The sequence below is a fragment of the Marmota flaviventris genome, chromosome 2 (genome assembly GCF_047511675.1).
Source record: "Marmota flaviventris isolate mMarFla1 chromosome 2, mMarFla1.hap1, whole genome shotgun sequence".
Taxonomy (NCBI): Eukaryota; Metazoa; Chordata; class Mammalia; order Rodentia; family Sciuridae; genus Marmota; species Marmota flaviventris.
The window spans coordinates 137,892,046-137,907,697 of NC_092499.1; the positions used below are offsets into that span (position 1 = coordinate 137,892,046).

Here is a 15,652-nt window from a genome sequence, read left to right on the forward strand (position 1 = left end):
CAGCCTGTCTCCAGGGTATGGGGGATGGGAATGGAATAGTCAGGAGAGGACAGACAGACAAGAAAACCCTTTTCTTTAGCTTCTTTCCTTGCCTGATATCAAGGGTCCTTCTTGGAGGACTTTTCTGATGCTTGCTGGCAAAGCAAGAGTGTCAGAATCAGAGGATACTAGTGTCAAAGGGCAATGTACATATCTTGACTACTTCATTTTACATAGAAGGAAACTGGAGACCAAAGGAGCTGCACTTTATCTACAGTTTCCTGGCTAGTATGGAGGTAGAAGACCTAGGTTTGCACCCTAGTTCAAACTTCTCTCCACTACTGCTGTCAAACTATGAGGAAATTTGAATGAATGACAGAATGTTAAAAATTGAATGTTAGAAGACAGGCAGCAGTGTGGGCAAATGGTTATAGCATATAAAATGTTCAAACAGGTCACCAGGTAATATGCATCAACCCGGGGCTGGGGATGTATGTGGCTCAGTGGTATAGCGCTTACCAAGCATGCTCAATGCCATGAGTTTAATCCCCAGCACCACACCACACACACACACATACACACACACAAAACAAACAAACCTCAAAACACAAACAAATCATACCATCCTGTTTTTGTGGAAGGGGAGTACATTCAGAAGAAAAGACCACAGAGATGATTACCAAAATAGCAATGGTATGCTATCTCTGGATGGAAGAATTACAGATGATTTTTGTGTGCTTTATTTTCTATTTTTAAAAAAAATGAATATGCATTAAATCTTTTATTCTTAAAAAAAATGGAGATTTGTATCACCACCTAGATTTTCCTCATAGTTCAGAACTGAGCTTTGGTCTGCTTGTTTCACTAAAAGCAAACACTTCTTGAAAACAAAAAAATGAATCACTAGGTAAATATTGATCTGTTGCTAAGTGAACAAGAGCCACATCGTCCCACCGAAGCAAAGGTCTTCCTTCAGACCTGGAAGTTTCATTTATGCTGTATCTTTGGGTCAATTATCTTAAAGCAGAGTTTAAAACTGACTTTACTGTTGAGAGGGGGAAAAAAATCCCTACACTTACAGCATGCTTTGAATGTCCACCTTTCACCAATTCGCTTCTTGCCCCAGAGCAGCAGGGGGATATGTTCCGATTTGCATTAAGTCATAATAAGGACTGCCAGTAGTCAGGGCTACTGAGTAATGCCAACAGCTCACTGTAAATCAGTTAACCAACTTTCCAGCCTAGGCGAGATCTTGTGAAGGCTGCAGACAGGCTTCCTCATTAAAAAAAAAATCTTCAAAGTCCCAGGAGAAGGACTTTTACCCATAACAGACATTTCCTGCCCACAGCTTCAAATACACAAGAGGCTGTTTCGGAAATATGACACAGAGAAAGAACATCAGAGGATAGTGGGTTCCACCAGAGTGATGGGGGAAAAAAAAAAGAGGTCATGCAGGGATCAAAGGCCACACAGGGCCTCTTCCTGCTCCATGTCTCAGTTCTCTCACCTACACCCTGACAAAACTCCCTCTTAGCTTCCCCCTGGATAAGAAAGGAATCAACTTTGGAATCACACTCCAGTTTGGGTTCAGTTTCCCTCTCTGCTACTCCCAGTCTCATCCTTAAATGACAGGAATAATGAATCCGATCCCCAAGTCATTAAGAGGATTAAGTGGCAGAATCTCTATGGGAGAGACTCAACAAATTTCAAATGCAGTAACATGGACAAAAGAGGAATCTAAAAACATTATGTTTCATAAATACAGGATATAGGTGTTCCTAAAATTAGAATCCAAATCAGAAAAAAAGAGGTTACTGAAAGTGGAGGGGAACAGAATTCTTTGTCCTTTAACCATTTGTCATGTTCAAGTCAGAAGACTTGTGTAATTGCAATTCAGTTGCTTAAATAATGCTCCAATAATGCTGTAGGAGGGCCAGTCCTATAATCAAAAGAACAGGTTTTGGAAGTAAACTGTTTCTGGGGACTTTTCACACCCACCTTCAAACTGTAGCTAATTCCTAAACAAACACCAGTTCTGCCTTCAACCTAGGTCACCCCACCCTCCTAATCCAGACTTCCTGGGAGAGAGCCTGGCCCGTGGCCAATAAACTAGGGCTCCAAATCAGTGCCACTGGCTCAGGTTGAGGCTCACTTTCTGCACACTGCCTGGGGCCTCCGAGAGGATGGGAGCAGGGACATTCTTCCAAATCAGGAGGTGGGTGGGCCATCTCAAAAGACACCAGGCCAGTCCTTAAGGCTCATAAAGAATGTGTGCCAGGGAGGGAAAAAGGCAAAGGGAGACCTTGGGACTTCATGACTCTGCATTATTTTTGAAAGGGAAAATATGGAAACAACAACAACAAATAAAATTAAAAAATAAAAAGTATATTAAAACAACAACAGCAATAAAGAAAGAAGAATATGAAAGACATAAAAAAAACTACCATACTCAGCTTTTATTTATACTTTGACTAATTAGTACCGAATCAAACTTTACATGATGTTTTTCTGGCGCCTGGGCAACAGCAGCTTTCCCAAGGTTTCCTCTCTCTAATTACTAAGGTAGTGATGCTGGGTGCAAATTTACATTCATCTGCATATAAACTTGCAGGCTTTTAAATACCTTGGTTTTCAAAAGATCTCCTAAAATGAGACAGATGATCAAGAAACTGGGTCTAGAAGTTCTCAATCTGAAAGTGGGTGCCAGGCCAAATTAGTGAATTACCTCAATTAAGTATTGGGGAAACATTCAAAGTGAAGTATGAAAATGCAGGGCAAATTCCAAAATACACAATTACTGTGCACATCCTCTGTGAGGGAAGAGTTTTCTCTGCAAACCCAGTGTGACATAAGAACACCACATCCTTAGTTTGATGCCTGGTTGTGGAACCTACTGTAAGGTCCATCACAAGGTCAGTTTCAAACTCAATATGATGACATTTCTGTTGTGTGTGGTGCTCCACTGGTATTAAGCAACATCTCTCAGACTCGAGGTCATGATACCACTGACATGACTATGAGGAAACTGCATAGTCATATACAGGCACCCCAAGCACCAGAAGCCCACAATGTGAAAATCAACTAGATGACTGAACTGGACAAAGCAAGAAGCTGAACTCATGTCTCTGTTGCCCATTTGTCTGCTCTTAAAAGATAAGCACTCATCCAGGGTTATCAATCCCCAAAAGACAGTGGAGAGAAACGCTTCTATTATTATCCATTGAGCATTGGAAATTTTGTTAGTCAAGTAGTGAAGAAATACAGTTTGAGAAAGACATTTCTGCAAGGAGCTGCAGTCCTGTGAGGCCCACAAGCAGAAAAGGATCAGCTGCAAGAGGCTGAGGAAAGCAGCAATTCTAAGAAAGGAGTCTGGAATTTAGATTGATGGGAAGGGCATGGCATGCCCCAGGCTTGAGGCTTGGCTCAGCCCAAAGCAAGGCATAGTTATCAGAAGACAGCTGCAGGGGAAAATTAATACTGCTATGTTAAAAACAGTATGTATGAGCTGGAAGGCAGTTGCCCTCGATTTTACAACTACGATTTCCTCTATCAGAAGCAGTGCCCACCTCTGCTACCTCCAAAGTTCAGATCTAGGCTTGTGCAGAGAAACCTGGCACACTGGGAATGAAGCCACTTCCTTTTAGGGCATTCTCTTAGCTAACCCTCGCCATATTTTTCAATATGGTGATGGAGAGTACCCAAATAAGCACAAAGGTCTATGCCTTTGTGCTTATCAGTTATTTGGGGTAAGGATGGTTTCCCTGTCCTGTGATTGGCAATAGGGTGTTTGCTAAAGAACTAGTCCAAGTTTTCCATATCTACCTAACAACCAACTACCATTCCTGCAAAGTCCTTGTCTTGGATAATGACACTACACTGGAGTACAGGAAATTTCCAGGCAACAAAAATCAGATTCTTTCTCCCACCCTCCAGGGTTTAAACACAAGACTACTAACAAGACTGTGGCTGTTTTAACACCAATGGGTCCATTTTTCCATTGATGCCTTAAGGACATAATCTGAGAAGTCTTTTGTGTTCTATCCCCATTTGGTGCTGGGGATGGAACCCAGTACCCATGCATGTTAGGCAAGCCCTCTACCACCGAGCTATATCCATGGCCCAACAAGGTTCTTCTCTGAATATCACACAAAGCCAAAGAGATCAGCAGGTTGGGCACACAGAGGGCACACAGTCTACTCACTCTTTGGTCAGAAGAGGACAAGACTTGAGCAGAAAGCGTGAGAGCCCCGAGTCCTGGAAGTAGAGGTCAGGTGGGGCTGTGGGACTCTTCAAGTTCAAACAGCGGACAATCACGTACAGCACCGCAGCTACTGCAGCCAGCTTCACCCCGTCGAATACGGCAGGGAGCTCGGTGGTCTCCAGCATGGCATTCATTTTTGACCTGGGGGTTAGAGCACAGGTGTGAGGGTTAGAGCCTACCCCACCACAGAGGCATGTCCTACTGTGACACAACCCACAGGTGAACCCAGCCTGCCCCATCAGTGCCTATGATTTCCTCTATCAGAAGCAGTGCCCACCTCTGCTGCCTCCAAAATTCAGATCTAGGCTTGTGCAGAGAACACACAGGCCACAGCCCTAATCACACACACACACAGTCCTGAGTATGAGCAAACAGAGGAGGGTGTTCTATTCTTTCTTTAATCTCTTGAACATTTACAGGATAAGCAAATTGGAAAACACTGAGGATAGAGTTCTTTTTGAAAGTGGAAAAATAAGACTAGTCAGAAAGGCAAGAGAGGACCGGTGCCGGGGGGTGGTGTAGTGCTTTGATTTCTGTTAACAGGCCACCTTAAATCTCCCCATAGACTTAATCTGCACCTGGAGCACCAGGTGTGCTTTCAGTGTTGTATTTACAGCCCTGGATGGAAACACAGAAAGGACTGCTGGTGCCAGCAGGTGTGGCTGTATTTACTGCCTGCTGACCCTACTTCTCTTTTTTCAAAGCAGGTAAAGATACAGAAACCTCAGTCTGACTTAGCCCTCTGCTCAAGGAGGCCCTGGTGCGAGTCTAGTTAATTCTCAGCCTGGGTAACAGGGATCTTGGCTTTTGGGGGTTTCAGATAGTGTGAAATGAACTCACCAATTATTTTTTCCTGCAGAAGGCACTGGACTGTTGCCATTAGTTCAAAATTAGGAAAAAAGATGGACCAGATTAAACCACTGGATCAAAATTTTAAATTGCAGTATAGAAAATATATATGCACATGTGATTTTTCCCAAGCTCTCCTAATATTTCATCTTTTGAGGTAGCTTTGCCTTATGTACAAAACACACACACACACACACACACACACACACACACACACACCACCCATGTCAAATGCATAAGACCAAATATCAACAACGAAACAAATGCAACAGCCACAAAAATCTAGTATTTTCCTTGCTACTCAGCAGAGTAACATTATCAGTTGTTACCTTAAGGATTAGGGAAACCACAAGGGAACCAAAAAGAGAAAATGGTAACTCTCACAGCCCAGGTAGCTATGGCAACTACTTCCCCCTGGAAGGGTTTCAAGTAGCCTCTGCTAAAAACAGTCATCTTGAGAACTCTGGTAGCCAACCATAGAGACAAAATAGACGGGCAAAAAAAAATCTCCTAAAAATGTTTGGGGTATAACTGACTCAGCTCTCCTGAGACCTAAGGCAAGTCCAGAGAGGTCTTTTCTAAAATCAAGATGACTCTGGCAAATACAGAACCAAAAAACAGTGCAGACAACCTCTGGTGGAGTTTCTCAACTGAACAAGGAAAGGAAATCAAAGGGCACAGCTCCTTCACTAGCAGTCTTCAGGGCAAGAAAACAATGTTTTTAAACTTACCCTGTTCAAAATTTTGCATTAAGGCTAGACCTCAGGATCTGCCTTTGGCCTGTGATGAGCAGTTTTCTTAAAACTTACTGCTGGTGATTTTTCTCCTCACTCCTGGGGGTAAGGGTGAGGGTAAGCTTTTCATGTCCCCTGAAAGCTTTCTACAGACTCCTACAACAAAGATTCTTGACTTGAGGTCTGTGGGTTCCTAGAGAATTCTAGGGTTGGGGAATCCCTGAAATCATATGTGAAAGCTTATGCGAGTATGTGATTTTCTGGGGAGAGGGTTAAGAGCTCTCAGATTCTCAGCAAGGTCCGCGGACTTAAAAAGTACACAGCACTGCACTAAAAGATGCTCAATGGGTTGAATCTGCAGCTCTCAGCCCTCACCTTGCTGGAGCTCTGCCATCTATGCTGGTCAGAACAATGCTCGACTAATATCCAAGATGAGGCAGTTTGTTAATATAGATTTTTAAGTCTAGTAAGTGGAAGCCCTAAAAATAAAACCTATCAGAAATTGCAGTTTCTCTGCCTGGGTACTGATAATATGGAACTGAAATGGAAGTCCTTCCTTATTGCCTTTGTTGGAGAGAACAGAGTAATGCAATGAATGGTTTTATCAGTCTCCTGGTTGATCTAAGTCAGTAATTCTTTTTTTTTTTTTTTTTTTTTTTTTTTTTTTTTAAGGAGAGAGAGAGAGAGAGAGAGAGAGGGAGGGAGAGAGAATCTTTTTATGTGGTGCTGAGAATCAAATCCAGGTCCTGCCCATGGTAAGCGAGTGCTCTACCACTGAGCCACAATCCCAGCCCAAAGTTAATAATTCTCATTGAATAAAAAATAAATAAATAAAACAAATCCTTCCTCTTCCCCTTCTACTCACTGCTCACTAACACATGGGGGGAGGGGTGGAAATGACACACAAACAGAAAAATCCTTGCAATACATACCTATATCACTTATTCTTCTCACTGTGAATATTAACTGTCCTCGACGAGTTGCACAGTTGGGCTGATCAGGTCAGATCTCTTGTTCAAATTAACCTGAAAGCTGAAAAGATTGGATGGAAAGGTTTTAAAGAATGAGAAACTATTTAATTGAAACACAATCAAGTCTAACTTTCTCTGCATTTAAAGTCTTTAGGAGAAAAGACAATTTCTTTAATTCACCTGCAGTGCCACACTCTTGGACACTTAGCCATTTTCACAAACCTGCTGGGGGAAGCCTGTGCTAATCCACCAAGAATAGACAGCTCTCTATGGCTGCTGGGACAAGTGATCTGCTGGGTCCTTATTGCCTTTGTTGGAGAGAAAGTGGCTAACGCAACTTCACACTGCTTTGACTCTTTATCTTACAAGGTGACCTTCAGCAATGCCTCAGAGAACAGGTGTCAACTCTATGTGGTCAATGATATAATGTGATCAGGACAGCACAGTCAGTTGACTCATTCCTTCTCAGACATGTCACAGTGAAAGGAAAAACGTGAGCTAAGGAAAGTAAAAGGGTGCAGATGGGCTCAAAAACAAGGTAGTAGAAACAGAGCTCAAAGCATTGGTGAGGGACCTGTAGCAATGGCCAGATCTGTGACTGGACAGGGGTCCCCAAGGCTGGCTGCAAAGTGGCACTAGAAGGTTCCAGTGCTTATCCAGAGATGGAGGGCCAGAGCCCCAAGTCCCCTGTGAGAGTGTGCTAAAAGATCTATAGATTACAAAGCATCAGAGGAAGCCAAAACAAGAACATGGAGAAACAGACCATGTTTAAGTGGTGCAATCTATGCAGCAAGCTCTGCTCTTCATGCTTCATGTACATTAACTCATTTAATCCTTCCCATCTACCTCTGAGGTAGATGCTACCTTTGACAGATGAGGAAATGAGGCCTAGAAAATTTATGTAACTTCCCCAAGGTGACACAGCAGGTAAAGAGAAAAGCCAGGATTCATCTCTGGCCCCAGAGACCTTCTCTTAACCACCATCTTATGCTACTTGAAAGCAGTAAAGATAGAGAAAGAGAAACAAGCAAGAAAACTAATTGTACAGGCACAAATGAGACACCAGAGGCTTGCCCAGAGTCACAGCTGTTAAGAGTTGAGTTGAGATTCAAACCCCATTGTTTTTTTCTGACTCATATCACACCAAAATGATTGAAGAAGAAAATAAGAGCCAGTTGAAGGAGAGACTCAATTAACCCTCACAGTGGTCTTGCTTAACTTCAAATCTTTATGATCTCTTCACATCCTGAGACAAATTAGCCACCGAGGACAAGCTGTGGTGAGGTGGAACTGCAGAGTTTGCAGCCTCATCATAGGCACCTGACCCACCAAGCTCAGCTGCCAGCGGAAAAATAAGGCTGCAGACTCAAGAGCCTATATGGGCAGCCCATGGGTTGGTGGTGCATTTGCCTGGCATTTTTAAACTGAATTTATTAGTTGCCAAGTTATAAAAATCAGGAAATTTCAGATAAAAATCTAGACTTCTGACTACTTAAAAAAAAAAATCAGAATATTTGGCAATATGCAGCCAGCATTTTCAAAAAGCAACAGTGAATAGGGCCGAGTGGTAGCTGCCCCTTTCAACAAGACAAGCTGTCTCCAGGTCCTCAATACTGACCCCACCTCTCCTGTTATCATTCTCAATATTGATGCCTGGCCCATTTTAACCATTTCTGGTTCCTGAATGGTCCCAGAATATGTGAACCTCGGAGAAAACTAAAGTCATTTCTAGCCCTGGATGCGTGTCAAAACTTATAGGTAGCAAAGTATAATACCTTTTGTTTGATATTTATTGATTGAAATCTATTTGCATCTTTAACTCTTCCAATAAACAATTAGAAATGGTTTCAATGAAACATCCTTTCTGACTAGATATGCATAGAGAATGACTTGGAAATGTGGCAGGCTTCTGACTGCTTCCCAAGAGGTAAGTCTCTCCTTCATCCTTAGTAACAGAACCTAGCACTGCACCTTCCTGAGAAATGACATACCCCAGCCTCCCCTGCAGCTTAGTGAGTCCAGGTGACTAAATTCTGGTCCATTCTGGAAGGATTGGTCTGATTTCTGGGAAGGCTCCTTAAAGACAGGAAGATAACCTTCTGTCCTTCTTCCTTCCTGTCTCCTTGGAATGCAAAGAGTATGGCTGTAATTCTAACAGCCATCTTGGGCCATGAAGTGACTTTAACATCACTCCATTAAGAGGACAGCGGATTAGAAAAACTGATGTCTGGGTCCCTGATGATTTAGTGGAGCCACCATATCAGACCTAGACTGCCTGCCTCAGGAGTTCTTTTACATGAGAGAACAGTTTAACACCACTGTTAGGTCTGTATGCTTTAACTGCAATTTCCAATGACACATAAGGAAATACTATATACCTAAATCTTCAAGATGCTAGAATTGCTAGTTAAGAATATTGGAAAATTTTCTCTATTTTCCAAAATTCGTAATGACTTAAAATATTTTTGTTATTAGAAAAAAAGCTTTTAGGGCTGGGAATGGGGATATAGCTGATGTTTACCATGCATGAGATCCTGCAATGTGCTTATCAATCCCCAGCATATTAAAAAAAAAAAAAAAAAGCTTTAAAATGCAACAAAATTTAAGTAAAATTTTAAAACAAGGAAAATACATGTCAACATATGCAAGAATATGTATGTGACCCAGCTTAGATGGTCTCTGAGCTTTCTGACAGTCAGTGGGAGAAGGGAAACCCAGTCAATCTAATGGTTTCCCAAGATGGAGAGAGCTAATATAGATGCTCCTACTCCAAGACATATAACACAAATTCAATGGAAACAGGGCTTTTCTGGCACAGAATTATTTTTTTGAAAAATCTGTGGGACTTCATATAAAAGGACCTTGAGTGATGTGATAGACAGTGTCCTCCTACAACCTTTTTTTTTAAAATAGCAAATGCAGCGGAGAATTAATTTCTGCAACCCCTGAAAAATGCCAAGGTTTAAAAATTCAATTCAGGGCTGGGACTGTGGCTCAGCGGTAGAGCGCTCACCTAGCATGGGCGGGGCCCGGGTTCAATCCTCAGCACCACATAAAAATAAAGGTATTGTGTTAAAAAAAAAAAAAAAAAAGGAAGAAAATTTTTTTAAAAATTCAATTCAATTTGGGGAAGGCAATCCAATGAGCAATTTATGGTTATTGTGATCCAAATATGCAGCCTTGATCCAAGACCTGAGCTGAGGAACAGGTCTGTTCTTCCACCTGTCCTTAGGGCCGCTTCCCTTGAATCTCAGTGGGCTTAAGTTCCTGGCCACCTACTGTGTGCCTAGCATTCTGCAGGACTACAATTAAGGAGAGTTTGCATTTTAACTGGGGAGAAATTAAATTTATGTTAAGAATGTATGTACTTTAGAAGCTTGGAGTTGAGAATAATTAGTCCAGGAAAAAATTAAGCAGGAAAGGACTTACGGATCTAGAACTGGGCCTTGGTGTATAAAATGTAGGACTGAGAAGTGTGTATATGTGCCTGTGTGTGTGTGTGTACAATGCATTTCTACTATATATCTAGGTATCAAACCAGGAATTAACAGGCAATTTTAAAACAAAACTCATCACATTCATTTTAATTTACCTTGCATTTTATTTTATGGTGTGGTTTCCAAGACTGACCTGCCACTAAATATAAATATTCTGAACTTGTTCTAGAGGTTATAACAAACTCAAATTTTACTGTATTGTATTTCACTCCCTTTTTTCTAGGTAGGTGAAATTTACCTAGAAAATGAAATGAATATGCAGCAGCTTACATAGGGAAAAAAAAAGTCCCAGAAGGGCAGGAGGGCTGGGTGTGTGAGGACGGAAAGGAAATGTGCTCCTAGTCCACAGTGTCTCCATCTCTGTGGTGGGCTGGGCTTCCTGTGTATCTGTATCAATCTCTCCCTGGCCCCACCTCCACCCCAGTATGAGTGGGATGTAGGTGCTATAGGTGATAGTTAACTCCATCTGTAGTCTATATATTAACAAAGGAACCCAAGGTGCTGCCAAGTGCCCAACTAGTCATTAAAGGAGCTTTTAGTATTGTCCTTTGTCTCTAACACTCACTTGACTGGTATTTCCTTCTCTGGTAAAGGCCAGGACTGTGCCTCCCACGCTTCTCACTGCTCTCCAGAGGCCAAGGACAGGAGAGGCAGTTTCTTCACTGTGCTGGGAGAAACACCAGTTTGGAGGTTCTGAGACCTGGGTCCTAGTGCTGCTTTGTCCCTTCATGCCTGGTGACCTTCAACAAGTCACTTAACCCTCAGACCCTAAAGACCTCATCTTCAAAATGAGAAGACTGGATTTGGAAATAGACAATGCCAGAGATTCTCTTTCAGTTCAAAATGCCTGAGACTCTGGGGACAGAACTATAGTCCTCAGCTAAGAGGCAAAAATTATTTCTGTACTTTGTACTTTCCCCATGATTTGCAATCTACTTCTTTTAGACCACATAAAATAAAATTCATAAGAATGAACAACCTTCAGGGCCTCTGCTCTGTCTTCAAATAAATTGAACAATTATATATTTTAGGCTATGTTCTTTATGCCAATAATTCTATCATATTAATTCAATAAGTGCCTCAAAATATTAGCTATTACCATCGCCAATACTGAATTCTCCTCCATTTTGCTCAGTAAACTATCTCATCTGACAGAAATTACAATAAAAGATACGCTTTCCTGACCAGAACAAAAGTCTAGCTGACTGACTTCTCTGACTTCCTCCACAAAGTTTAAAATTAATTCCAAGACATACTCTTCTTGATTCTTCTGAAGAGGAGCCATGTCAGATCTAATAAATCACTGGAAAAGCCAGGCATGGTGTCGCATGCCTGTAATCCCAACTACTCTGGAGGCTGAGGCAGGAGGATGGCAAGTTTGAGGCCCACCTAGGCAATTTAGAGAGACCTTGTCTCAAAATAAAAATAAAAAGGAGCGGCAATGTAGCTCAGTGGTAGAGCGCTTGACTAGCATGTCCAAGGCCCTGGGTTCCAGCCCCAGTACTGCAAAAAAAAAAAAAATCACTGGATAATAAATGGTGATCCTTAAGTCTCCTAATAGTTTCAAGATATGCTTGCTGTTCCTCTTTCTCTGCTAAAAGGGGTTCTTGAAATGCACAAATGGACCACCCTCCTCCCAACACACACACACACACACACACACCCCTTTTCTCTCCTTCCCATGAAAAGGATGCCCCTCACCTGCTTCTCCTCCTGCAGGTAAATCCCCTCTTACTTGGCCTGGCTGCCCTTCTCCAGACCTTCACATAAACCCCTAGGTCAGCACTAGAGCTTTGGCCAGCTTCATTCCTCAAAACTGCCCTGCGAGGGTGAGGAGGACAACGGAAGACCCCAACACTGGCATAAAAACATGATCTGCTTCCATCCCACATTATCCTTTTTGGTGGCCAAAAATGCCTCAACACTAATGTAGGCAACAGGATACACCTCTGAGGAAAAAACAAGACAGGAAAAGGGCCAGCTTCTCCCTTTTATCTGCAATTTAACTAAAGAAGTCAGAGCTGTCATGGAAAAACAAAAGCTATGCCACAGGAGGTAGGCAAAAGAACAGAAGAATTCTAGGAGAAAGCCCTGCACCCCTCCTAAGACATGTCTTTGCGCCCTTGAAGTCACTCACTGCTGTGGCATTGGAGAGCCTCAAAGGGACTGCCAGTCTGGAGATACAGCTTCCTCTACCGAGAGCTCTGCACCTCCTGATGACCTGGGCCCTGTTCCCACTTCCAGTGAAGTTTAATGTCACTGGGTAGGTGAGCACTAGAGCCAGCAGCTCACAGAACCACCTCTTAAAACACCTATGTTGGTCTAGGTCTGTATGTCGTCCACAGAGTTCTGTGGGTAAGAGTGTTCAGAGTGCTCAGTACTCTGGGTTTTGAAAGATCCTCCCTCCCCACCACCACCTCAAACTCCAAATGGTAGAAAAATTCTGACAACATAAGGCCAACGCTATTTTCAAGAAATGTCAAGAGACATTTGTTTACTTATTTTTGCAGTGCTGGGGATCAAACCCAGGGTCTCATGCACACTAGGCAAGTGCTTTACCATTGAGCTACATCCCCAGTCCTTTTTTAGTTTGAGACAGGGTCTCACTAAACTGCAATCCTCCTGCCTCAGCCTCTAGAGTAGCTGGGATTATAGGCGTGCACCATCGCATCCAGCTGACACATTAATTTTTGAGCACTAGGCAGTGAATACCCAGCTGCTTTCCTTCAACACAGCCAACTCCTAAGATCACCTAGGAGGTGGGAGCTGTTCCTGTGCACTGGCATAGGAGGCTGAAAGCAACAGAATGGAGAAGCGCCCCCCTCCCATCTCATCCCACTTCTCTTACAAATCAGGTGCTATGAGGCGAAGGGATTGTCCAAAGTTAATACAAGAGAAGCAGAGGAACTGACAATTAAATACACCTATGTTAATGTTGCTCTATGTTTCGTTCAAAATTAAGACCTTGAAATTGCCTTTTTGTGTAAACTCACTCAGGTGATAACAGCTTTACTTAACCATGTTCTTCCACAAGGTCATAAGGTCACACATAATCAAACTGCTGACATTTCAGAAAATGGCCTATAAGTTCCTAGTGAAAGAAAAGTTAACCAAAGCAAGAAAATGTGAACTTCATATTGAAATGTCAGGAATGGCTACTAACCTAGGAGTTTTCACAAAAAAAAACTTACTAAACTAAAAATATCTGAAGCCTGAGTCACCAGTTCGACATGCACATTTAATTGAGCACTTTACATGTCCTTACTAAAGTACAGCAGCGAAGCGGGCCTCTCCCACTCCCAAAGAAACCTCAGGAAAGAGTAGTATCTTCTAAAAATGAACAAGGAAGGTGCTTAGGAAATCTCAAGCAGAACTGGTTCTCTGTCCCTGAGAAACCAATCCACCCTAAGAAAAAACAAAGAAACAAAAAAGAACATAAGCAGATATATCCTCTGAGAGTCTAGATTTTTTTTAAGAGGACATACACCTTAACAGAGAAATTCAACATCTCTAAACATTATTAAAAACAAAAACAAACAAACAAACAAACAAAAAAACCCCTATACTATAATTGAATTCTGCAACATCAGAAGCAAAATCTCAGGTAAACAGAACCCAGTGAACTCAAGAATCTAGTTTACTGGAATTTTAAAAGACCTGGATACAACCAAAGAGAAGCTCATCTCCAGACTTATTGCACAAAAGAAACCTCCAGGATATGTCCAAGGAACAGCCCAGATCCTCGGGTCTTCTGTGTCTGCAAAGGAGCTTCCAGAAAGAGGAAACAGGGAATGGGTAGGAGGGCAGGTCCCAGTGCCTGGCATAGCACTTGACTGAAGGACCACTCACTCCCAGGACCTCAGTAAGGCAGGCAAAGAAAGTTTCCCTCAGATATTAATAACTACAGTTAATGGGAAAATAAAAATTAGCAGTTCCCATTCCTGAGGATTCTGATTTCCCAGGCCCCCAGTGCCAGAGCACCACAGAATTTGGCTAACACAAATGCTTTTAGGCCTCTAATAGATACATGCACTCGCGCAGCCCATTATAATGCAGATGATCATTCACTAAACCATGGCCTTCACCTCAGCAAGGAAGAGACCTATTCTGTCCACTCCCCCAGGCCTGGCAGGCCTGAGCTCACTCTCTCACCTCCCTCTCTTCCCTCTCCCAGATCAGTGGCTGTCTGGTGAATTCTGCCAGTTGTGAGAGCAATAGCTCCCCTCAGGGATGGACCACCAGGGCCTTCAACACAAAGCTAGACAATAGGAAAAGTCTAGTCTCCTCGTCCTTCCAAGACTGAGGGGATGTTCTAGGGGCAAGAGTATACAGTGTGCATGGCATTTCAGACAAGCTTTACTTATTTCTGTTTTATAAATACCTCGGATGCTTTGAGTAGAAACAGGATCTCCTGCCAGTTTAGAGCTGCAGGCTTGGAGGTCACATGGATTCCACTGTGACCAAGTCTTAGAAAACAAATGCTTACCAGAAAAGGCAGATAAATGTAGAGGATTGATTTGTGCTCAGGTCTTTGGGCTAAAAATGAAGGAAAGGGTGGGAGAGCCATCCATCTGATGCTCATCAAGCCGGCACTAATGCTGGGCCTTCAGGGAGTCCTTATCTAGCCTTTGCTATCACTCCTACTGATGCTGAGAGCTGAAAGAGTCTCAACTCCAATTTTAGGTCACAGACCAAGTAGAAGGACCCAGAAGTGCTAGATTCTGGAGGTCAGAGGAAGGAGGTGATCCCACTTATGTCTCTGCATTACTTGCTTCCAAAGACATCTAGAATTATTCTCTCCTTGAGCACACTGTGCTGTGTAGCTCGGGGAGGGTTACTTGCCCTCTTTGGGGATTTTGAAGCTTAGCCTAAGACTCCACGTGGTATAACTAGAAAACATAAGCTTTAGAAAGAAAGGACCTAGGTTTGAATCCTGGTTCTGCCAACTTATCTTTGGGAATCATCTAAACTTCATGAAATTTTACGTTTTCTTCTAAAAAATGGGAGAGAGGAAGTTCCATTACAGATTACTGATGGAAAGTTGGTGAATTCTGTGGGTTAAAAAATGTTTTGGTTTGTAAAATGTTTTGAACTCTTCAGAGGAAAGCTGCCTTAGTAAATATTTTAAGATTAGAAAAAATGTTAGTTTTAAAGCAACTGCTAGAGAATTTGAATACATGAGGAGGATGGGAATTGGTCTCCAGGCAGTCTGGAGCTTGGCTTCACCAGCTCCCTGCACTGAGGATACTGAACAGTCTAGAAAAATAAAAATTCAAGAGGAAGCTCTTCAGGTTGATATATTTTAGGGTTTGCGCTAAAAGGATTGCTTTTCCATTTAAAGAAGCAAGTAAAGAGAGAGAA

The 15,652-nt window shown here is 42.4% G+C and overlaps 1 protein-coding gene across 1 annotated transcript in view; it reads right to left on the minus strand.

Annotated features, from left to right (window-relative positions):
* The window catches only part of Abhd2 (abhydrolase domain containing 2, acylglycerol lipase), a 102,562-nt gene that overhangs the window by 73,724 nt on the left and 13,186 nt on the right, over nt 1-15,652 (minus strand). The window contains exons 2-3 of the mRNA XM_027919748.2: nt 6,756-6,855; nt 4,181-4,381 (exon numbers count right to left, since the gene is read on the minus strand). Of these exons, the coding sequence (XP_027775549.1) occupies nt 4,181-4,374 (194 nt within the window). The 5' untranslated portion in view covers nt 4,375-4,381; nt 6,756-6,855. The remainder of the gene's footprint in view (nt 1-4,180; nt 4,382-6,755; nt 6,856-15,652) is intronic.